Source organism: Macroventuria anomochaeta (genome assembly GCF_010093625.1).
Source record: "Macroventuria anomochaeta strain CBS 525.71 unplaced genomic scaffold BU25scaffold_42, whole genome shotgun sequence".
NCBI classification, from domain to species: Eukaryota; Fungi; Ascomycota; class Dothideomycetes; order Pleosporales; family Didymellaceae; genus Macroventuria; species Macroventuria anomochaeta.
Genome location: NW_022985403.1, coordinates 255,025 through 275,368, shown reverse-complemented (window position 1 = coordinate 275,368; position 20,344 = coordinate 255,025). Strand labels below are relative to the sequence as shown.

The following is a 20,344-nucleotide window of genomic DNA, read 5'->3' as shown; positions in this document are numbered from 1 at the left end:
TTGTAATGTATGAGGTGCTTGATGGTTGATGAAGTTTGTGGTCCAGAATGTGGCACATTGGAGGTTGGTTGGGGCACATGTTTTGCATTTGCAACCGATCGCTAACATGATCAAGAAATCGTCTCCACCACCACTACAACGCCTTGCGATACGCGAAAACACATCAAATGGTTCAAGGATACTCTGATAGTACTGTGTAAGTCAGTAAACCCGTGCCCAACGGTGTTTGCAGCGTTGGCGACCTCTCGCGCAACCGAGAGGCCCTGAAGTAGTGAGTCGTGCAGAGCGCCGCAACGATACCTCCAGAGCAACAAGGGTTGCCTTCAGGGGCCCAGAGTTGGGGATTGTCGTTAGCGACTCTTACTTCAATGCTCAGAAATTACTTCGAGGTTGTGGTTGGTTGGTTGCTTGTGTCCGACTTTCTCGACTTCAAAAGAGGCGACATATCTCAGTGACGGCGCCGGCCTCGATGGGAAAGGCATTACCGGCACGACCATCAACACTATAAGGCCAGCAACATCAGACTCCATACTGGAGAGAAGTTTCACGAGAGAAAGGTATCATAAATTAAGGTCTAACAACATTAAGCACGCACGCCACTTGTCGCCTTCGGCTCGGGCGCACTCCTCGAGAAACTCTCCCTCTTCCCATCCGGCGGAATCCCACTCTCAACATCCTGACCAGACCTACTCAATACCTTCTTCCTTCTTTGTTCCTTCGCCTGTTCCTTCTCGCGAATCGCAGCATCCTCTTTCTCACCACCTCGACTGATCTTCTTCCATATCCGGCGCTTCCAGCTCCTCTCCTTCCGCTCGGCTTCCTCCTTCTCCGCCTGGTCAGCAAGGAGTTGTCTCTCGCGCTGCGCACTCTCACTGTTATCCTTCTGTTCCTCGACTTTCTTCTCATAGACTTCGGGATGCACGACCTTAGTCTCAGCATCTTTGACTGCACCAACGCCCTTCTTGACTTTTCGTCTGGTTTTGACGTACGCTTCCAAACCAACTAGTACCGCATACGAACGCGATATGCTGACGCGGCTCATGTCGACGCCGTTGTCTTGCATGTTATGCACGAAAGCGCGGAAATTCTTTGTGGGTGGACGATAGTGTCCTGATAAGGGTGAGAGGCGACGCAACTGGCCGTCTTTAATGCGGACGAGACCTGCGGCGGATATGCGCGCACCGTGGAGGAAGGAGGAATGTTGGAAAGCCCCGGACTGCTTAATGCCGATGTAGAGACGGAAGGATGTGTCTGCGACCTGAGTGAGGTAAGCATGCACACTGTCAATAGTTGGTTTTCTACATGTCTGACTCAAGTGGCTACGACTTCAGGTATTGCGAGCCGAAGGAGCGAAACCACAAAGAGGTCCAGGAAGCCGAGTCGGGTTTTTGACAGGGAAGAAATTTTCGACGCTCAATCGATTGATTCGCGAGATCAAAGTCTCCGATCTCGCTACCATTGACACCACAGGGAATCTTCAAGAGAGGACTTCGATGGGTTCGGAATGGAGAGGCTACTTTCGCTGGCATTACGTCGCCCCGTTGGCTCCGAAGGGTATTAAAGAAGACATGAGCAAGGAAAGGAGAGACTTACAAATATCCAGGAGTTCGGTTTGACCGAGCTGCGCAACAGGTGGTTCAGTATTGTCGCCGCCGACACATGCTTGATCTTCTTGATCCCCTTCGCCCGGTCCAGGTCCTCATTTACATAGTGTTCGCCCTCGACGTCACTATGCTCTGCCGAGGAAGTCGAACTGCTCGATGATATGGACGAGCTTCTCGAGTGTCTGAAGTTCTTGCTCTGCCCGTCATGCAGTAGCTGCCCATTCGGCCCATACGCCGGAGTATCATCATCCACAGGAACGATTCCATTCACGCTGTCCTTGTACTCGGTCGTCGTATTGATCCGCTCGCCGTTCTTCGCCCAGCACAGCCGACCTTCGGTATCAATCTTGACCATATAATTCAGCCGCTCCTCGCGCGACAAATACCGGACTTGTTCTTTCTCCAACCGCTCCCTCGAGACAGTAGGATGCTCAAAGGTGCGGCCATCGCCTTTGTCGAGCCAGTAGAAGAAGTTCTCGTTGGTCGCGGCCTTTTTCCATTCCTCGTGGTATGCGCGCAGATTCGAGCCATATCGATGTTTCTGGTCTACCATCTCGAGAAAATATTGCAGGTCCATCATCTTGGCCGTTTTGTCGCGCTCAGACTTCTGCTCCCCCCTCTTTCTCCTCTGGTTGGTGCGCTCTTCGGGCGAGCGCGAGTCGTCGCTATCCGAGTGGGAGACATCAGGCGCATCGTCTGCGCCCGCACGACGCGCGATTTCGCCGACACGTTTCCAGTTGTTTCGCGCTGCCTCAGAGTTTGCGCGGGCGTGTTGTTCGGGGGTCATCAGGCCGTCTCGATTTGGGGCGCTGTCTGCACGTGACTGGAGGCGTGTGGCATTGCGCCATTTCGCTGGGGGGACAGTTAGGATGCGCTGAGCGCGGAGAAGAGGCGGGCTAACCGTCTCGAACAGCCTATTGAACTGTCAACTTCGAGATCCGGGTTCACGAAAGATTTGGACGGCGTACTTCTGCCCAGCGTGCACTAGCATCCAGCCCGATGCCCTGAAGTTGGCGGCGTTCTCTGTATCCGCGGTAGTTGCGCTGGATCATCTGGGCTGCGTGTTGCTGCTCGTGATCGATGCCATGATCAGACAAACTCAGAGCGACCGTCTCCGCGGTCGCCGCAGGACCGGCTCCGGCCTCCGCCATCATTCAAGAGGTGACAATGAAGCGTGAGAGGCATTCGATGTCTGGGCGCGGGGAGAGGTGACAGGCGGAACGGTCGGCGGGGCTGGAGCTACAGACCCTGGGCTGGAATCCCTGCTCAACGGTTGTTCGGCATGGCACGTCATCTTTCTTGCAACACGAACGGCAGAAATCAATACTCTGGAATGAAGACGCGTGTTCAGCGATCCGAGAAAGTCAGGAGCTCGAGTTCGTCAGAAGCAACTAAACGGCTTTCGAGAAGGCAGCTCCTTGCGGCTGTGCGCTCTTTCCTTCTCCATATGACCAGCTTCCTGCAAGAAAGAACGAGCGGAGCAACTTCCGGGCAGGATCCACCTAGAAGAACTGGCAAACATCTCCAAACGCTTGTCTTCCAGTGCCAATCACGGGACCAGCAGCCAACATCGATACACTGACATCTTCAAGATCGTCTGGTTTGTTCAAGATGCAAGGCAGCAGCTCAACGGTCCAGTCGGGAAAATTTGCCGCTTACATACAACCTCTGTACAACATCATGTTGCCATGTCGATATTTCCTTTGCCCGCAACGTTCCAATTGCCACCTCTGTTTGTTGTAGCTCCTCAATCACGGTAACCTGCAACTTGAGCCTATCTCAAAATCTTCCTGACTAGTGAGCCTGACCAACGCTCTGCACGCGCTGAAACGTGATCTTGGCTTCCGGCCACTTGACCTGAACCATCTTCTGTCACGAGGATGACTCCTACCTGTTGTACCTCACCTGCCGTGAGTATGTCACCGCCCAAGGCGAGCGCATAGATCTTGTTGCGAACCTCTACAGGAAGGCTCAGAAAGTTGGTGCCATTCGAAGCTGGTGCCATTGTGTTCCTGCGAAGTCATTATTGGCCATGTGTAAGAGCGAAGTTCAGGCTTGCAGTTACGTACCTACAGCCCGGAGGTAGTCGTGACTTTGACACTCGATGTGTGTACTGCTCGCGCGAGGTCGATGCAACTGAGTTCAAGGTACCAAGAGAGATTGTGGTCAAGAGCAGGCTTTATAAGCGTTAGGAGCGACTAGTAAGCTTGGCCGCTAGGTGAAGGTAGCTTGCGCAAATAGGAGCGGATGTGTTCAAAGACTACTGCATGCTACACCTTCACCTTCGCCTACGCATCAGTGCCAAGCCATAGGCGATAGCACAACACATTCGTCAGTCGTCGTATATCACCTCACACCCACTGTCACCGCAACTATATACCAATTCCGTCACGATGGCGACCGAAGATGATTCAACAACCCTGTGGACTGTCGTGCGGAGTTCGAAGAAAGGTGACCAGAAGGCAAGACAAGAAGCGGCGCAAAGTTTCAGTAAAAGCCGCGTGTTCGAAACCAAAAGGAAGTGTCTCGAAAAGCAAGTCCTACTTTCGAAGTCTCAGAAAGCAAAGCTTACTAACAAACTTCAGAACCTGAGCGTAACGTAGAGACAGCTCCACTACTCCGTCTCCCCGGTGAAATTCGAAACAAGATCTACGCATACGTTTTCACCGGAGATCTCTGCATTTCACCCCGCAGCTTTCCCCGTGACGACGTGAAAAATTGTTCGGGAATGAATCTTCTTCACGTCTGTCGGCGAATCCGTTCCGAGACCTGGCTCCTCCCATGCAGCTTGCTACGTATGGATACCAAGGAAGGAAAAGCATTTGGTATACCCACCAGACAGATTCCTTTGGCGAATTTGGCGACAGTAAGAGTCTTGAGTTCTTGACTGAGCTGCCGAACAACAGACATGTGGAAGTCATGGGAATGATATTCGAGGACGTCCACGTTCCTCCACAGCAGGAGCTGGACGCCGCCTGTTCGCGCGTGGAACAGCTTCTCCGTACTTAGAAACCCGATGTCACCGTCACGTTCCAAACGCGTATGAGCACTGTATCCTGAAAGAGGCCTTACTGGGGCGCTTCCATCGGGCGATTGGCAATCAAGCGGCTCGAAACCGTGGTTTAGATTGCCAGCTGTTGCAGTGCAGTCATCTGTGCACGGCATTCGAACAGTCAGTGACCCGTACATCCCTTTACCATGGACGCATGATTCAATCAATTGCAATACTGTTACAAATTTCTACCTACACATGTGCAAAATTATCAAAATATCCTTCACACGTCATCGACCTCCCTCCAACTCCTCCCCATTAACGCATTACTCTCCTCACTCCCCTCATTTACCAACTTCCTCCCCGTCTCCTTTCCCACCACCGGTAACTTAACCTCAAACCTCTTCCCCTCTGAAGCCCCCCTCCCATCAATCGGGTGTCGAAACGGCACATACTCCGGCAACAGATCCAATTGCTTCAGCGCGGTCGCCTGGTCCCAGCTGATATGCTCATGGCACAGTCTGTCGCCGCGCATGGCTACTATGGACGTGAATGGGATCTCGAGTTTCTTCCCCGTGGGTGGGATGCCGGGGAGCAGCCAGGGCACTTCTTTGTCGTGGGTGAGGGAGAAGACGAATTCGTCAATGACGCGGTCGGTGCCTACTGTTCTGCTTACGAGCGAGAGTGCGGTGTCGTCCGGATTGCTGAAGATAAAGTGGTGCGTGTAGAAAGCTGTTAGTCTTTCTTTGCCGATTCCGCCCCTGCTGAATGTCAGCACGCTCCTGCTCCTTAGTACAAGCCAATACGTAGTCGTTCCCAGGGAGCCAATCCTCCATCAATACCAAACAAGGACAGGGACTCACGTCATGGTCGGGATATGGTTAACATAAGGCTGCGCCACCATAGTCGCCATTGTCTTCTCCACCGCCCTCTCCCCAAACTCATACAAACAATGCTCATCCCACACGGCCTCCAGATCAAAATACGGTCCATTCAGAAACGGCTTGAGGAACGCCACACTCCTTGCGTGCGCAATCCCCGCATTGCGCTTCGAGTAAGTGGGATCAGCAGGGAGCACCCAATTCGAGTCTTTGGTTGCATCTTCGTAGCGGAACGTCTTCACGATGCCGGCAGGGCGCGTTGGCGTTGGCGATGAGTACGAGGGCTCTGGATCGGGATTCAAGGGGAGGGACTCTCGACGGGCAACTTTGGGACCGGAGACGTGGACGAGTTGGGGAGGAAGGGCGGTGTCTGCTTCGTGGAGGGTGGAGAGTTGGCGGCCGCCGTAGGATACTACGGCAAGGATTTCGGGGTGCTGGATTACGCCCTCTTCGACGTAGAAAGGGAGTCTGGAGAGGTATGCTAGATTATGGATCAGTTTTCAACTTTTTTGTCTGGATGCAATGTCTAGTTGCATTGATCGCTGTGCTCCCAACTCTTCCATCAAACCGATCCATCTCTAACCCTGAATCAATGAAAATAAGAAACTCACAAACAACGCCAACACCCTTCCCAAACACGCATTCCTCACACCCTTTAAGCACTTCCAACGCCCTATCCAATGGGAATTCGCCACCATCCTCTACCTTCCCCGGCACAAGAACCTGTGCGACTGCGAAACCCTCCTCGGCCCATTTCTGCAGCGGTGGGGGGTCCAAATGCTGCTCACTCGCCTCAATCAGCGCATAGTGGTCAAGAACCAAAATAAGACCTGGACCTTTGCCGCGGCGGGATAGTGGAGGTTGAAGAGCTAGGTGGGGCGAGATCTGCTGGGGTGAGGGGTAGGAGGTGGGAGCTACTGGTGGAGACGAGGGCTTTGCTTCGCCCATCTTGAGAGATCTTACAACACAAGTAAATTGAAGAAAATTTTTGTCGAAAGCGAGTGAACAAGAGGAAGCTTGAAGGTCAAGTCACCGAGATACGGGCGGGACGTCAGGTAGTCTAGCGGGTACAAAAGTGTGGGGTAAACTAAGTTAGTTCGCGCTCGCCACGCACGGCGTCAACGACGTTGCTCAGCAGCGATGAGATTGGTTGCACGAGCGCTCTATCTTCAGCACACCATCCCATTTCAAGAGCGTACATGCACGAGCTTGATAACCTAGGGCATCGTGCTCCACACGCGCTGTGCTCGGCAAGTGCTCGTACCACCAGATGCATGCAGAGCATGATAAATTTGGTTGTTTGTGAAGCCTCTGTGACGAGCGGTGTACCTAATTGAGGTATCTGTGTTCAGGACACGAGCGCTGCACGCGTAGCGGTATATTGTACATGATGGTGGGTATCTAATGCTGGAGCTGGAGGGATAACAAAAGAGGCTATTCCGGGTTATACATGATATGATACAATGCGTATCGTACAGCACGAGCAGTGAACTGCGTGGAGACTCACTCCGCGGCAGCAGCTTTACCTTTGCGGGTTGCCTTGGTTTTGGCAGAGTGTGCAGCCGATATTGGGTTAGATGAATCGAGCTTTAGCTGTTTGCGAATCCTAGCAGCAACTGCAATGGCATCCTCAGGAAGGCCTGATGTCAGTCAGTAAGTGGCGTCTGCTCATGGGGTTTCAGACTTACCTGCAACTCGGGCAACCTTCAAGGCATGGCTCTCACGGTTGACACCTTTCTTCAGCCGGTGCACGTAGGAGAACTTGCCGTCCGCCTCCTCGCGGACATCGTTACAGTAGAAAGCTAGCTTATCGAAGTCCCTCGTCATATCAGTAAGAGCGTGGAAGTGGGTCGCAAACAGTGTCCGACATTGGTTGACATGGTACAGATGATGCAAGCAAGCGTAGCCTACCGCAATGCCGTCCTCAGGGGCAGTTCCTCGACCAACCTCATCCATGATGACGAACGAACGCGGCGTAGCCTCTTTAAGGATCTGAGCAGTCTCCAGCATCTCTACCATAAAGGTAGACTGATCGAGGAAGAGATTGTCTGCTGAGCCAACCCGACTGAAGACTTTGTCAACAAGACCGATTTCCGCATACTCGGCTGGCACGAATGATCCAGTCTGGGCGAGAATCGAAATCAGAGCGTTCTGTCGGAGATACGTACTCTTGCCCGCCATGTTGGGGCCAGTGATAAGCCAGATGCGTTCTTTGTCGTCGAGTATGCAGTCGTTGGGTGTGAACTTGCGACCTTGATCGCTACTGCTACTTTCGACGACGGGATGTCGGCCACCTACAATATTGTGCGATGTTCCAGGTGTTATGATAGGCCGTGTGAAGTTCTTTTCCACTGCAAGAAGAGCAAAGGCGCACGCAACATCGAGTTCATCAAGCACGGCTGCGTTGCGGCGAAGTCTTACAAGGTTACGGACAACTCTTTCACGTAGTTCTCCCAACACTCGCTGCTCTTCGTTGCGGATTCGGAAGCGAGTCTCGTCCATCTGTGCACCCAGTTGCGTCCATTCGGGAACCTGGAATGAACGTGTGGACTTGCTGCTGCTCAGGCTTTTGGGAAAGTACGGTGTGACGCGTGACACATCCTTACCCTTGACATGGGCAATATGTGCGAGGTTCGGTGTCCACTTGAGCGTCAAGCTGGAGACATCCATCTGTTGCCGTAATCTAGCCTCGAGCTCTGCTTTGGTTTCGACCATGGAGTCTAAGGACTTGTGCAGTCGGTGTAAAGCTGGGCTTGCCTTGCGCTTCATGATCCAGATATCATCTCGTCCGTCTGTGGCACTTTTATAGCTGCCTGTGATCGCGTGTGGCTTCGGCTGAATGCGCTTCGGCATGTTTTTCAGGTCCTCCTCGCCTGCTTCACGGCCCAGGACATCTTGTGCCAACTCCGACATTTCTTCTGCCTGCTCATCTTCAACACGGTGATACTCAGAGAGCGCGTCCTCGTCAATCGCATACCGTATGCGCTTTGCAAGCTCACATACACCTTCAAGATCGAATCGCCGCTCGAACGTAGACATGCAGTGCCGTCGCCTGGTCTCTGAGGCCTCACTATTCGGGTCGACCGGAATCGCATTCCTGGAAGTCGTGTGTTCACGCACGACATAAAATAGGTCGGAAGTAGTAGCTACGGTTTTGGAAAGCTCCATAAGGTCGTCGGCATCGCCACGACCGTAGGTGAACTTAGTCACCAGACGAAGCGAGTCGAAGGTCTGTCCGAGCAGTGCTATGACGTCTTGCCTGAGCTGGGGATATTCTATCATCTCTTCGACCAAGTCGAGCCGATCATTGATCGTAGAGAGAGACATGGACGGTGCGGCTGCGATCTGTTAGCATATTATGGTAATACACATAGATTACACCTACACAAGCGTTGTGAGAGTAGGCGTGTGCCACTTCTGGTGACTGTGTTCTTCAAGGAGTGCAATAAGCTACCTTCGTATGTGCCATCGCGGATCGTGCTTCTAATTTCTAACGCCCTCAAGCTGTTCTTATCGATGCTCATGTGATCTTCAGCTTGGTGCCTGACTGGAGCTTGTAGTCGTGTCCGCGAACCAAGCAGTTGGTTCTTGACGTAGTGCAAAAGTGAGCCACCGGCAGCCACTTCGCCAGACGTGAAGTTTGCAGGATCGAAGTCGTCTACAGCATCCTCCAGCATGGATATCCAGTTCTTGACAGCAAGTGGTTCTTGTGAGGGTTCTTGGAAAGTTATGATGTGTCCGTCTTCTTGCAGTATGGATACGATGCGTGAGTGCTCGGCCTCCTCAAAAATGCTATCGAGCACGATTTCTCTGGGCTTGATGCGAGCGACAGCAGTGGGCAGCGATGCAATGTCAGTGCTTTGCGTAAGGAAGTCGCCACTGGACAGATCAATCCAGGCAAGGCCAACCTCTGTGCGAGGTAGATTGAGTACTGAAGGTACGTTGGAGCTTCCTGGACATTTCGTGACAGCCTTGTCCTTCTCGAGCGTCTTGGGATCGACGTGGATGCTGAGGAGGTAGTTGTTCTCCCAAGGGTCCATAAAGTGTTCATCAATCAATGTACCGGGCGTGATGATGCGAGACACTCGTCGAGTGTACTGTAGCTCGCCTTTGGCCCTGTTGAGTACTTCGTTGATGAACTCGTCACTGATGGCAACATGCTTGTTCAAGTCCTGGACAAGGATCTTGAGGTAGCGGTCCAGCTGATAGGCAGGAAAGCCGGCCTATTCATCTTAACTTTTGCACAAAAATGGTCTATGATCTACTCACCATTGACACAGCAGGTTTCTTACTGCCCTTCGATGGTTTCCGCTTGGCTTTCTTCAAGTTCAATAGCGGAGCATACTCGTCAGCATGTTCGAAATAGAGCTAGTCCTGTTAGTGGATGCTGCTGATTCATATGATTTTACACATACCTCGTAGAAACCACCAACTCTAGTCACCAATACGCAATGGTTGAACTTGAGCATATTGTTGCGGACCTGCTGCAGCAGTGGAGGATAGTCTGGCTCAGCATCGTCTTGAGGTGGTAACGTATCAGACCCAATGGCACCTTGTGGTACATCTTCGAGGTTGAGCGAGGCTTTCCGCTTCGCACCTCGACGTTGCAACTCTTGGTTCCATGTTGCACCTACAAGCTGCGTTGCACGTGGTTTCGCGCAAGGTCGCGTCAAGCTTGAAAAGGAGCTCCTCAGGGCTTTGGCGTGCGGCCGTGGAGTGAGGAAGAGGTTCCGCGACAATGTCAGCGGTCTGAAATGCGTCGTACAATGAGCATGCTTAAAAAGCATGATCTCTGGTTGACGATGTCACTTCAGCGAAAGGAAGGCGCGTCCGAGATGTCGCGTCTGCATGCGGTCTAGCGGGACTAAAGGAGGGCAGGCGCGGGGTTTGTCGGAGGTGGCTCCTTCCTTCCATCATCATAGAATTCCGAGGCTGCTCGTTCTTACACTCCACCTCACAGCAACAATGGCACCGTCTTTTGAAGAATGGCCTATGAAGAATACTCTGATTCTACGCACTGCAAAGGGTAAGTAGCAGAAAGGCAATGACTGACTGACCAATAATATTGACGTCTCCCAGGCGAGAAAGTTGAGCGTGCACCCATGTGGGTGATGCGTCAAGGTATGAAGCTATACATTTGTACCTCGGTGCATTCGCAGAACTAACAATTAAACAGCTGGACGCTACCTGCCTGAATACCACGAAGAAAAAGGCAAGAACGACTTCTTCGAATGCTGCCGCAACCCCGAAATTGCCTCAAACCTTACTCTCCAGCCAATTGACCGATATGCCGGACTCGTCGATGCTGCCATTATCTTCTCCGACATCCTCGTTATACCTCAAGCAATGGGCATGGAGGTCATCATGGTGGACAAGAAGGGCCCCCACTTCCCCGAGCCGCTACAGACACCAGACGATGAGCAGTACAAGGAGGTCATGGAGCGCAAGGTCGATGTGAAGGAATCGTTAGACTATGTCTACAAGGCCATCACCTTGACAAGGCAAAAGCTCGCTGGTCGAGTGCCTTTGATCGGTTTCTGCGGTGCGCCTTGGACGCTTCTGAGCTACATGGTCGAGGGTGGTGGCAGCAAGATGTTCATCCAGGTCAAGACATGGGTGTACAAGTACCCAGAAGCCAGTAAGGCGCTGCTGCAGAAGATTGCCGAGCTTTGTGTAGAGTATTTGGCTTTGCAGGTGGAGGCTGGTGCTCAGGTAGGCTCTTCTGAACCATTGCGAACGGTGAACACTAACTGTTGTAGATGATCCAAGTCTTCGATTCGTGGGCGGGCGAGCTCTCTCCCCAGTCCTTCAAGGAGTTCTCCTTGCCATACCTGAACTACATCGCCGACAACCTGCCTGCGCGCATCAAATCGAAGGGTCTGGAGCCCGTTCCCATGACCGTCTTCGCTAAGGGCGCATGGTACGCATTGCCAGCACTCTGCGAATCGAACTACAACACCATTGGTTTGGACTGGCTGCATGATCCAGCGGAGGCCTATCAACTTGCACAGTCGAAGGGCAAAGTCCTGCAAGGCAATGCAGACCCAGGCATTCTGTACGGCAGCCACGAGTCGATCACAAGGGTGGTCGAGAACATGGTTGCTGGATTTGGTGGAGGGAAACAGGGCTGGATTGCCAATCTTGGTCATGGTAAGCTCCCATACATAATATACAGGCATACAAAGTGCTAACAAGCTCTAGGCATAACACCGTTCGTCAAACCAGACGACCTAAAATTCTACTTCGAAGAGATCCATAGGCTGACGACATAATGCCACGAATGATAGGCTTGCAACCAGACGGCGTGCATGACCTACTGATCCTCTCCAATATCCTCGTACCAATCTCCAGGTTTCTCCTTGATGAACTTTGCATCAGTGCTTCGCACCTCTCATTCTGCAGCACCACGACCTCGATACCCTTACTCTTCAGATACTCCTCACCTCCAACAAACGATATGTTCTGACCGATGACGACTCTCTTGATATTGTACATAACGCATGCACCGGTACACATGTCACACGGCGAGAGGCTGGTGTACGTGGTTGCACCTTGGTAAGCCGAAGCTGGAAGGTGCCCTGCATTTTCTCGAGCGGATATTTCTGCCTGATATGGTCAGCGTAAGGGTCGAGGCAGGCACCATGGGGCGACACTGACATGCAGAGTAGCACTGCCATTCTGAATACGCATGTTATATCCCTAGCCCAGTATCTTGCCTTCAGCTGAGACTAAGGCTGCGCCGATAGACACTCCGCCTTCGCTGCTGCCTCGACGAGCCTCGTGTAAGGCAGCCTGGAAGCCAGTATCTTGCGCAGACATGGTAAAAGATTTCGATGAGAGCAGCTCACACACAGCAGAGAAGTGGCATCACGAACAGCAATCAGGGTCCAACGTCGCTAATCGCTGGTGCTTCGCAGCGATAAGCTTCTGGTGATCTCGACCCTTGCCGATTGGTGGGGACGCACGGACTCAGTGCTCCAAAATTGGAAGCCTCGACGAACTGCACTTTGTGACGAAATGCCTTGAATAACTCTCTTGAGGTTTTCTTCCCGGATTTTGTTAAACCAGTTCCATCAGTGGGGGCAGCTGAAATGCTTGTGCAGGCAGAGAATCGATTTCAGGCTGCTCTGGGCTGTTGGGTCGCGGTGGAAGGCCATAGAATCAGTTGGAATCTTCTGCAGCTCGGCGCAGTTGACATCCCGGTTGACTACTTTTAAATCTCCACGCTTTCGCCTCTTGCAGCGACTTCACAAAACAAATATCGCCGACCACTGATATTGACGCCCTCGTAAGTGCCATCTCTCTCCTCATCCCTAGCGGCGCCCCGTTTCCGGCGAGTCTTGGTAAGCGCCTTCTGTTCGAGTCTTCCACGGCAAAGAAGATACGGGCGCCTTCCGCAAGGCTGAGCTGCTTGTTAAAGCAAACCCTGGTCCACAACTCGGCCGCTGACATTGCAATCTCTAGACACAGCGACGTCGCGCACCTGTCTCGCCCACGATATACTCCCTACGACCCCTCGCACACTTTTACGACCCCGCTAGCCCCTCGTCTTCGCAACTATACGCAGCGCAACCGCCAACATGGTGAAAGACACAAAGTTTTACGACATCCTTGGGGTATGTACAGCCTTGTGGAAAGAGGAAAATAGAGCAGCATTAACAGGCGCAGGTGTCTCCAGATGCCACAGAAGCACAGCTCAAGTCCGCATACAAAAAGGGCGCCCTGAAATGGCACCCGGATAAAAACGCACACAACCCTGACGCCGCCGACAAGTTCAAGGACCTCTCACACGCATACGAAGTTCTCCAGGACTCGCAAAAACGACAACTCTACGACCAGTATGGCGAGGAGGGTCTCGAGCAGGGAGGTATGGGCGGCGGCGGCATGGCTGCCGAGGATCTGTTTGCGCAGTTCTTCGGCGGCGGCGGTGGTGGCCCATTTGGAGGCATGTTCGGCGGTGGTATGCGCGAGCAGGGCCCCAAGAAGGCGCGTACTATCTCCCACACCCACAAGGTCTCTCTCGAGGACATCTACCGCGGTAAGATTTCCAAGCTCGCCCTACAGAAGTCTGTCATTTGCCCCAAGTGCCACGGTGTCGGTGGTAAGGAGGGTGCTGTTAAGAAGTGCGCTGGCTGCGATGGCCGTGGTATGAAGCACATGATGAGGCAGATGGGTCCCATGATCCAGCGCTTCCAGACCGTCTGCCCTGACTGCCAGGGAGAGGGCGAGATCATCCGCGACAAAGATAGGTGCAAGCAGTGCAACGGCAAGAAGACCATTATCGAGCGCAAGGTTCTGCACGTCCATGTCGACCGCGGTGTCCAGAGCGGCCACAAGATCGAGTTCCGCGGTGAAGGCGACCAGCTTCCAGGTGTCGAGCCTGGCGATGTCATCTTCGAGATCGAGCAGAAGCCGCACGCCCGTTTCCAGCGCAAGGGCGACGACCTCTTCTTCCACTGCGAAATCGATCTCCTGACCGCCCTTGCTGGTGGCCAGATCCACATCGAGCACCTTGACGAGCGGTGGTTGACCGTCGACATCATCCCCGGCGAGTGCATTAGCCCTGGCGAAGTCAAGGTTATCCGCGGCCAGGGTATGCCATCCTACAGGCACCACGACCACGGCAACCTGTACATCCAGTTTGACGTCAAGTTCCCCGAGCGCCTTGGCGGCGAGGACGGCACACCTATGACACCTGAGCACATCCGCGCCCTCGAGTCCGTTCTGCCGCCACGAAAGGCCCCCGATGCCACACCTCCTCCTAACGCCATGACTGAGGACTTCACTCTCGAAGCTGTTGACCCCACACGCGAGCAGACACGCGCACGAGGCATGGCCAGCCCAGACGATGATGACGATGACATGCACCCTGGTGCCGAGCGCGTCCAGTGCGCATCGCAGTAAGATGTGAGCGAGAAAAGTTGATAGCGAACGATTTACGACGAACGAAGCACGATACGAAGCATGAGGAGAATGGAGTGGGGACGGCGTCGTGGCTTCTGGGGGTGATGTTTTGCATGACGATGGTGTTCAGGCATACTGGCTACGCATATCACAGCCAAGCATATCTGAGCAGAATACGCTTCGATGTATGAAAGCGTAAAGGAGATTTTCTCTTCGATAGACCGGGCAGCGGTGGCTTTCCTTGTTTACAGCATTGCTATGACTGGGCAAAGGCGTTCTTAGACGGTCGTCCTTTGCGCAGAGCATATTTGCGATCTGAGTATGGATCGCGGGAGTAATTGAAAATGCATGTGGTAATTTCAGACTTCGAATTGAATTGCTCCGTCGATGCTTGTGATCAACGCTCCTTCCCGTACTTGACTTGCTCCCTATCCCACTGCACGTTAGCGCCAACCGCCTTCGTACCTACCTTTACTCTCACCTCATCGACAACAACACGCCCGTCAAGTCCCACGTCCATTTTCGCGCCAAACAACACTTTCATGCGTCCAGCAACTACGTCAAAGTCACCAATGCGTCCCTGAGCCATGCTTTCTCTTTCGTCGCGTTCTGCGCGTGTACGACGGACTATCGGCGCCTTGTCGCTCCCTTCACTTCCACCTCTGATGAATCTGGCGCTTTCTCATGACATCAATCGGGTTTGACTGTCTGTCTTCTGCCCGTTTTTTTTTTCAACGTGACCTGAGCCTCCACAAAGGATCTTTTGTACGGATCTTCTTCCTATCCGGCCATATTCCCTCCGCCTGACTGCAGCCACGTTGAGCGCTATCACAGCGTTAACCGGGATGGCATCGGCAGATGACCCAATGCACGTTTTGGAGGCGCACTCACCAGGCTACCTCTTAGTGACTGTACGTTATAGCGTCTCCAACGACAATTCGGCTCTGAGAGCATGTTGGGCGAGTTATTTGGAGTTGCATCAATAACGATCAATCTCTTTCCTTGAATCATGAAAAAGGGAGGTTCACGAACATGAGCGTTTGTATGTCAGAGCAAGCTACCATCAATTTGAGCGATCCTTCCATTCCTTGTCCGGGGCATCTGCCATCGTCTCACTAGACACCCTACACTTGTGCTGAGCGGTGGACATGCAGATGTGCTTCGACAATAAATTAGTGGACGTGACACTGATATATCCATGTATCATGATTCTCAGGATTTGCAGATCACCCTACCTCATGACCCTGATTCGACTGCCTCCGCACAGTGCCTACAGGGAGAGACTTTAATAGGCTGGTAATGTGTACGCCGGAGCACTTCAAAGTACACTTCTACCTGCACGTCGTGAACTCTGACTTCAAGCTCAACATATCCTCACGGAAGGCACGAACCAGTCACAACATCACGTACATACTTCCAAGCCCTTCCCACACAGACTACTATGTCGGTCTTGCACACTGCTACCCCTTCAAGCTTGGCGCGAGCTAACCAGGCTGGTGGTCCTCTCTCGAATGCAGTGATATGGTCCGGAAGAAAAGCCTGACCGGGTTCCGCGGATTCTGCGGTGGTATCGCTACTCTTGCTTCCTGGCCAGCTCAATTCGGCCATGCCAATCACTGCCAATCACTGCCAATCACTGATGCTGAATTCGTACGCTCGGCTTGCGAGACACGCCCAGCGATGTATTGCCGATGAACAGGAACGACATGCACATTGCACGCCCCACTATAGATAAGCCCAACGACAGAAGACTCTGCCAGGATGATCTTGTCAGTCGGTCGCTCAGTAAGCTTTGAACGTTCGTGGAGTAAGAGCAATGCAATTGTTGGTATCTATAAAGTATAAAGCTCGCCTTAGAGCTACGCTTCCCACGTTGGGGATTGGGATATAAAGGAGTTTGTCGTCTAGAATTCATCAGTAACGCCGAGTCATGTTCATGTGCTTATTAGACCGCCCTTTTTTGCCAGAATCACCATATCTCCTCCTCTTGCGAGCAGATGACCTACTCCATGCCTGACGCTTGAAGAAGCTGGTGCTTAGGGAAGACCGTTCTTAATCTTGGGCCCCACAACAGCCTTCTCCAGCGCCTGCAGCACATCAGCCACCAGATCCGCCTCATCCTCAACACCACAACTAATCCGCACAAGATCATCAAACACACCCGCTGCCTCGCGCTGCTCCTTCGGAATACCCCCATGCGTCATCGCGCTCGGCACCTCAACCAGACTCTCCACGCCGCCCAAGCTCTCAGCCAGCGTAAAGATCTTGGTCGCCTGGCAGAAGCGCTCCGCGGCCTCGTGTCCGCCCTGGATACGGAAGGACAGCATCCCGCCGCCCATGCCGTCGCGGTGCTGCTTCAGCGCGATCGCGCGCTGCGCGTGCGAGTCCAGACCGGGGTAGTTGACTGAGACAACGTGGCTGCTGGCCTCGAGCGCGGTCGCGACGCCGGTGGCGTTCTTGGTCGCTTCGCGAGCGCGCAGGTGCAGCGTCTTGAGGCCGCGGTGCGCGAGCCAGCAGTCGAATGCGCTGGGGACGGCGCCGATGGCGTTCTGCAAGAACGAGAGCCTTTCGAAGAGCTCGGGCGAGTTGAAGGCGGCGGCGCCCATGACGACGTCCGAGTGTCCGTTGATGTACTTTGTGACGCTGTGCACGACGATGTCGGCGCCGTGGTCCAGCGGGTTCTGCACGTACGGCGACATGAAGGTGTTGTCCACGACGACCATGATGCCGTGCTGGTGCGCAATGGAGGCGATCTTGCGGATGTCGACGAGGGTCAGGGTCGGGTTGGAGGGCGACTCGATCCAGATGAGTTTTGTGTTTGGGCGGATCAGCTCTTCGATATCGACCTCAATGGACGGGCTGAAGGTGACTTTGACATCGTGGGTCAGCGCGACTTTGGTGAAGTAGCGATGCGTGCCGCCGTAGACGTCGGATACGGATACGACGTGCGACCCTGCGGCGAGCGACTGCAGGATGTTGGCGGTCGTCGCCGAGCCGGAGCTGAAGGCGAGCGCATAGCGGGCGTGCTCGAGCGCGGCCACGGCGCGTTCGAAGTTGTCGCTGGAGAGACGTGTTAGCTTGCGGCGTCTTGGTGGAGCACCGCGGGAGCGTACCGATTGGGGTTTGATGAGCGCGAGTACTCGTACTCGCCCACCGGCTTTCCCACCGCAGTCTGCGCGTAGGTCGTAGAAAGGGAGATCTTGCACCGTCAGCCTCTGTGTCCTTCAACACAGACAGATGTTGCACTCACAGCCTCAATTACAGCCCCAGTAACGGGATCGTGCGGGCTTCCGGCGTGAACAGCCAGGGTGCCGAACCTGTGCACTGGACTCGGTGCGCGCGGCGGGGTGTCGATGGGGTGTTCGGGGAGCGTCATGGTGATAAATCCAACTTCTCGTGTGTCTTGCAGCTTTCAGAAGACAATTGCGCAGGAAAGCCGTCAAGATATGCAGGAGGCGAGTCGACAGCTCGATTTCAATGTGTCAAGCAAATGTAACTTTTCTCAGGAAATTCTTAGCGCGCCGTATGTTGCGGGGGCGTGTGGTCTTCTTCAACGTAAAACTTCGATCGTTATGCCTTGGTTTGCCGATGGCACAAGAGGGTGTGGTAGGACCCTGAGATCCTGAGAGAGACTGGTACTCTCGCCATCGTTGCGTCTGGCTGCCCTTATATACGGGAATGCGAGTGCCGTACCATGCGAGCATTTCTCAGTAGTCGATTAATCATGGCCTTCGCCCGCTGAGACATTACAAACACGGACGGCCACCTCGGCCGTCTTGCTGCGCGTTGGTTTCGCGACCCTGGGGTTAGCTTGTAAGGCGTGATTGTATTCTCCGATCGCTTTACATCGGCCCTGGCATGCTTACATACCAGATACATACCAGATCGGCAGGTACGGACAGGGTGGACGAGTGTGGAAGGTACAAAGGTACGTGAGCATGCAGCAGCATTACGGCATGGTTGCAACACGCCGAACACTCCGAGAGCACAAACTTCAGTAGGAATCCAAGTCGGCGACCATGTGTCTATACTACGTTACTAGGGTATCATCTCTGCACCACATCCTCACTCCTGCTTTTGACCTTCGTCCACCCACTCGTCCCCTTCTTACGCTCAGAAAGTCCACCCTCAGACATGTCGTCCTTTTGCGTCCCATTTGCGGTGGTCGTGGCGATGTAGCTGCGACCATCATCTAAGCCTGCGTTACATCGCTTGTCGCCCACCATGATGGGGTCTTCTGCGATCAGATTCTCCATATCTTCCCACTCCTTCTGGTTAAGCACATCCCACTCCTGCGCCTGTTGCTCCACTAGCAAGAACGCCTTCAGCTCGTCAAGAATCTTGGTGGGCGTCAGGCTCCACCCGCTGAGGTACTGTGCGTTTTCTGCCATGCTCATGTACGAGTGCGACGTAGCATGTGACAGCTGGCCAAAGCCTACTGGCCCCCTTCGCAGGGATGACGCTGCAGACTTGACAGTGCTCATATCCTTGTCGAGCGGGTTCTCTGGACGTCGTGGAATGTACGTCTCCTGCAAGATCAGGAGTCGATATAGGTTGCGCCCCATAGGTCCAACGTCCTCCCAGTCTTTGAAATTGTCCTTCATGCCCTGCGTCCGACAGAGCCAGGCAATATTGTAAGCAAGCAACGAGGCACCCTCGATGAATGACGAATAGGCTGGAGGATCTTCGGCAGACAAGTGAGCCAGGGGTCGATCGATGAACAAGGCGCGAGGTTTTGGAAGAGGCATGCGCGGGTCGAGGGTGCGAGAGGCCTCAGGGCTACTGCTCGAAGAGTCGGAGAGTGTAGTGCCTGGAAACGGTACTTTCTTGCCCTGGTATGAGGAGGCGATGCTGAAAATCGTAGGTTGAGGATAGTTGTTATGAGGCAATGTAATCTCGGCGGGTAGGCGTATGCCCAGGTAGGCAGCAACGCGTACAAGCAGCTGGGCGACAGCAGCGAGAGAAGCAGAAAGATAGTCTGGCGGAGCGTCGTCCATATCTCGAAGGTCCCATATGCGCAGCTTCGTGCCCGGTCCAATATTGACGACCTCCTTGATACCTCCATCCTTGGTCCTCCTCTTACTCATCTTCAGCCCGGCGAGGTTCGCAGATGTTGTGCATAGTTGTCTCCGCTGCTCGATCGTTTCGTAGTGCACTTTGCCGGATTTGTAGTCCATCCTCTTGACCATCTGCTGCACCTTGTCCAGCTCGTTGGCACGCCGCGAGTCGATACCATACGTAGCAGAGGACAAGTCTGACTTGCGTTGCGCGTTCGCCGCTCGCTTGGCTTCGAGCTCTTTCCGCACAGTCTCCATCTGCTCCCGGAGACGGGCTGCCTGCTCCGTGATGACTGTCATCCTCTCTTCAATCTCGACCGTCTCCATCCTCGTGCGCTGCCAGTTCAAGTTGTCGGTGCATAGCTGGCGGTCGACAAGGAACCCCCCTTTTGAGTCGGACAGCGACACGCTCGAACTGTCTTCTGATCCTTGTATGACGGCCTTGACGTGTCTCTCGACGCCGTCCTTGTCGATGAGCATCTTCGCGAGCTCGATGCGGGGCTGTTCGAGGTACGAGCGGGCGCAGGTGATGCAGTGCAGCGCATGGCCTTGGCTGCCGGCCTTCCCACAGATGTCGCACTCCATGTCGGTGGTGTTGGGTGATCTCGCCTCCCTGAGGTCCGTGGAGTGGTGGCCGAGAAGGGTACCGCGGGACCATGATGAATGGAGGTTTGCCCTGGGAAACGTGCGTGATTACAGATCCATGGACTGGGACAGCCAATAAATGGTTTCGTGGGGTAAGCTACGTTGTCATAGCAGTATGTAGAGTCGAAAGAGAAGAAGAGCAAAGAAGAGAAGAGTACAGTACCTGGCGGTCAGAAGATCGTAGTGTAACGGAGGCAGCAGGCGCGAAGCGCGCGCACGAGTCAGACGCACCAGCCGCACGTCATGCTGCGCTGGCCGAAA

The 20,344-nt window shown here is 53.8% G+C and overlaps 8 protein-coding genes across 8 annotated transcripts; 2 read left to right on the top strand and 6 right to left on the bottom strand.

The window, feature by feature from the left end:
• Positions 1-4,187: 4,187 nt before the first annotated feature.
• BU25DRAFT_205722 (uncharacterized protein) lies at positions 4,188-4,947 on the bottom strand. The gene has a single exon (XM_033701146.1). It carries the CDS (start codon positions 4,791-4,793, stop codon positions 4,344-4,346), a length of 450 nt encoding a protein of 149 aa, XP_033556989.1. The 5' UTR covers positions 4,794-4,947; the 3' UTR covers positions 4,188-4,343.
• Positions 4,808-6,513, bottom strand: BU25DRAFT_415040 (uncharacterized protein). Its single transcript, XM_033707446.1, has 3 exons — positions 6,089-6,513; positions 5,460-5,958; positions 4,808-5,357 (listed from the first exon to the last, which is right to left on the bottom strand). The coding sequence occupies exons 1-3, from the start codon at positions 6,423-6,425 to the stop codon at positions 4,880-4,882; spliced, it is 1,314 nt and encodes a 437-aa protein (XP_033556988.1). The 5' UTR covers positions 6,426-6,513; the 3' UTR covers positions 4,808-4,879.
• A 467-nt stretch (positions 6,514-6,980) lies between these two features.
• On the bottom strand, positions 6,981-10,264 carry BU25DRAFT_402132 (uncharacterized protein; the record flags this gene model as incomplete). Its single annotated transcript, XM_033705034.1, has 5 exons — positions 6,981-7,117; positions 7,166-8,815; positions 8,863-9,700; positions 9,747-9,845; positions 9,893-10,264. The coding sequence occupies 5 exons, from the start codon at positions 10,262-10,264 to the stop codon at positions 6,981-6,983; spliced, it is 3,096 nt and encodes a 1,031-aa protein (XP_033556987.1).
• A 133-nt stretch (positions 10,265-10,397) lies between these two features.
• BU25DRAFT_415039 (uroporphyrinogen decarboxylase) lies at positions 10,398-12,113 on the top strand. The gene is made up of 5 exons (XM_033707445.1): positions 10,398-10,503; positions 10,557-10,598; positions 10,654-11,189; positions 11,237-11,627; positions 11,679-12,113. The coding sequence occupies exons 1-5, from the start codon at positions 10,443-10,445 to the stop codon at positions 11,747-11,749; spliced, it is 1,101 nt and encodes a 366-aa protein (XP_033556986.1). The 5' UTR covers positions 10,398-10,442; the 3' UTR covers positions 11,750-12,113.
• On the bottom strand, positions 11,791-12,296 carry BU25DRAFT_443028 (cytidine deaminase-like protein; the record flags this gene model as incomplete). The annotated part of the gene is made up of 4 exons (XM_033709337.1): positions 11,791-11,844; positions 11,883-12,083; positions 12,135-12,176; positions 12,207-12,296. The coding sequence occupies 4 exons, from the start codon at positions 12,294-12,296 to the stop codon at positions 11,791-11,793; spliced, it is 387 nt and encodes a 128-aa protein (XP_033556985.1).
• Positions 12,297-12,747: 451 nt separating this feature from the next.
• Positions 12,748-14,606, top strand: BU25DRAFT_415036 (chaperone protein dnaJ). The gene is made up of 3 exons (XM_033707444.1): positions 12,748-12,765; positions 12,942-13,093; positions 13,146-14,606. Exons 2-3 carry the CDS (start codon positions 13,058-13,060, stop codon positions 14,379-14,381), a joined length of 1,272 nt encoding a protein of 423 aa, XP_033556984.1. The 5' UTR covers positions 12,748-12,765; positions 12,942-13,057; the 3' UTR covers positions 14,382-14,606.
• Positions 14,607-16,344: 1,738 nt separating this feature from the next.
• On the bottom strand, positions 16,345-17,902 carry BU25DRAFT_205614 (cystathionine gamma-lyase). The gene is made up of 3 exons (XM_033701145.1): positions 17,632-17,902; positions 17,495-17,580; positions 16,345-17,441 (listed from the first exon to the last, which is right to left on the bottom strand). The coding sequence occupies exons 1-3, from the start codon at positions 17,755-17,757 to the stop codon at positions 16,418-16,420; spliced, it is 1,236 nt and encodes a 411-aa protein (XP_033556983.1). The 5' UTR covers positions 17,758-17,902; the 3' UTR covers positions 16,345-16,417.
• Positions 17,903-18,343: 441 nt separating this feature from the next.
• Positions 18,344-20,298, bottom strand: BU25DRAFT_205605 (uncharacterized protein). Its single transcript, XM_033701144.1, has one exon. It carries the CDS (start codon positions 20,021-20,023, stop codon positions 18,428-18,430), a length of 1,596 nt encoding a protein of 531 aa, XP_033556982.1. The 5' UTR covers positions 20,024-20,298; the 3' UTR covers positions 18,344-18,427.
• Between the last annotated feature and the right edge of the window lie 46 nt (positions 20,299-20,344).

What these genes read in the sequence shown, in the direction of transcription:
- BU25DRAFT_205722 (XM_033701146.1), bottom strand. Translation starts at nt 4,793, where the DNA reads ATGTACGGGTCACTGACTGTTCGAATGCCGTGCACAGATGACTGCACT.
- BU25DRAFT_415040 (XM_033707446.1), bottom strand. Translation starts at nt 6,425, where the DNA reads ATGGGCGAAGCAAAGCCCTCGTCTCCACCAGTAGCTCCCACCTCCTAC. An exon ending in GAAGGGTGTTGGCGTTGTTT is followed by an intron (nt 5,959 to 6,088) that starts GTGAGTTTCTTA and finishes TCCATAATCTAG; the next exon opens with CATACCTCTCCAGACTCCCT. An exon ending in AACCATATCCCGACCATGAC is followed by an intron (nt 5,358 to 5,459) that starts GTGAGTCCCTGT and finishes GACATTCAGCAG; the next exon opens with GGGCGGAATCGGCAAAGAAA.
- BU25DRAFT_415039 (XM_033707445.1), top strand. Translation starts at nt 10,443, where the DNA reads ATGGCACCGTCTTTTGAAGAATGGCCTATGAAGAATACTCTGATTCTA. An exon ending in GATTCTACGCACTGCAAAGG is followed by an intron (nt 10,504 to 10,556) that starts GTAAGTAGCAGA and finishes GACGTCTCCCAG; the next exon opens with GCGAGAAAGTTGAGCGTGCA. An exon ending in CATGTGGGTGATGCGTCAAG is followed by an intron (nt 10,599 to 10,653) that starts GTATGAAGCTAT and finishes ACAATTAAACAG; the next exon opens with CTGGACGCTACCTGCCTGAA.
- BU25DRAFT_415036 (XM_033707444.1), top strand. Translation starts at nt 13,058, where the DNA reads ATGGTGAAAGACACAAAGTTTTACGACATCCTTGGG. An exon ending in AGTTTTACGACATCCTTGGG is followed by an intron (nt 13,094 to 13,145) that starts GTATGTACAGCC and finishes TAACAGGCGCAG; the next exon opens with GTGTCTCCAGATGCCACAGA.
- BU25DRAFT_205614 (XM_033701145.1), bottom strand. Translation starts at nt 17,757, where the DNA reads ATGACGCTCCCCGAACACCCCATCGACACCCCGCCGCGCGCACCGAGT. An exon ending in CTGGGGCTGTAATTGAGGCT is followed by an intron (nt 17,581 to 17,631) that starts GTGAGTGCAACA and finishes TGACGGTGCAAG; the next exon opens with ATCTCCCTTTCTACGACCTA. An exon ending in CGCTCATCAAACCCCAATCG is followed by an intron (nt 17,442 to 17,494) that starts GTACGCTCCCGC and finishes ACGTCTCTCCAG; the next exon opens with CGACAACTTCGAACGCGCCG.
- BU25DRAFT_205605 (XM_033701144.1), bottom strand. Translation starts at nt 20,023, where the DNA reads ATGGAGTGCGACATCTGTGGGAAGGCCGGCAGCCAAGGCCATGCGCTG.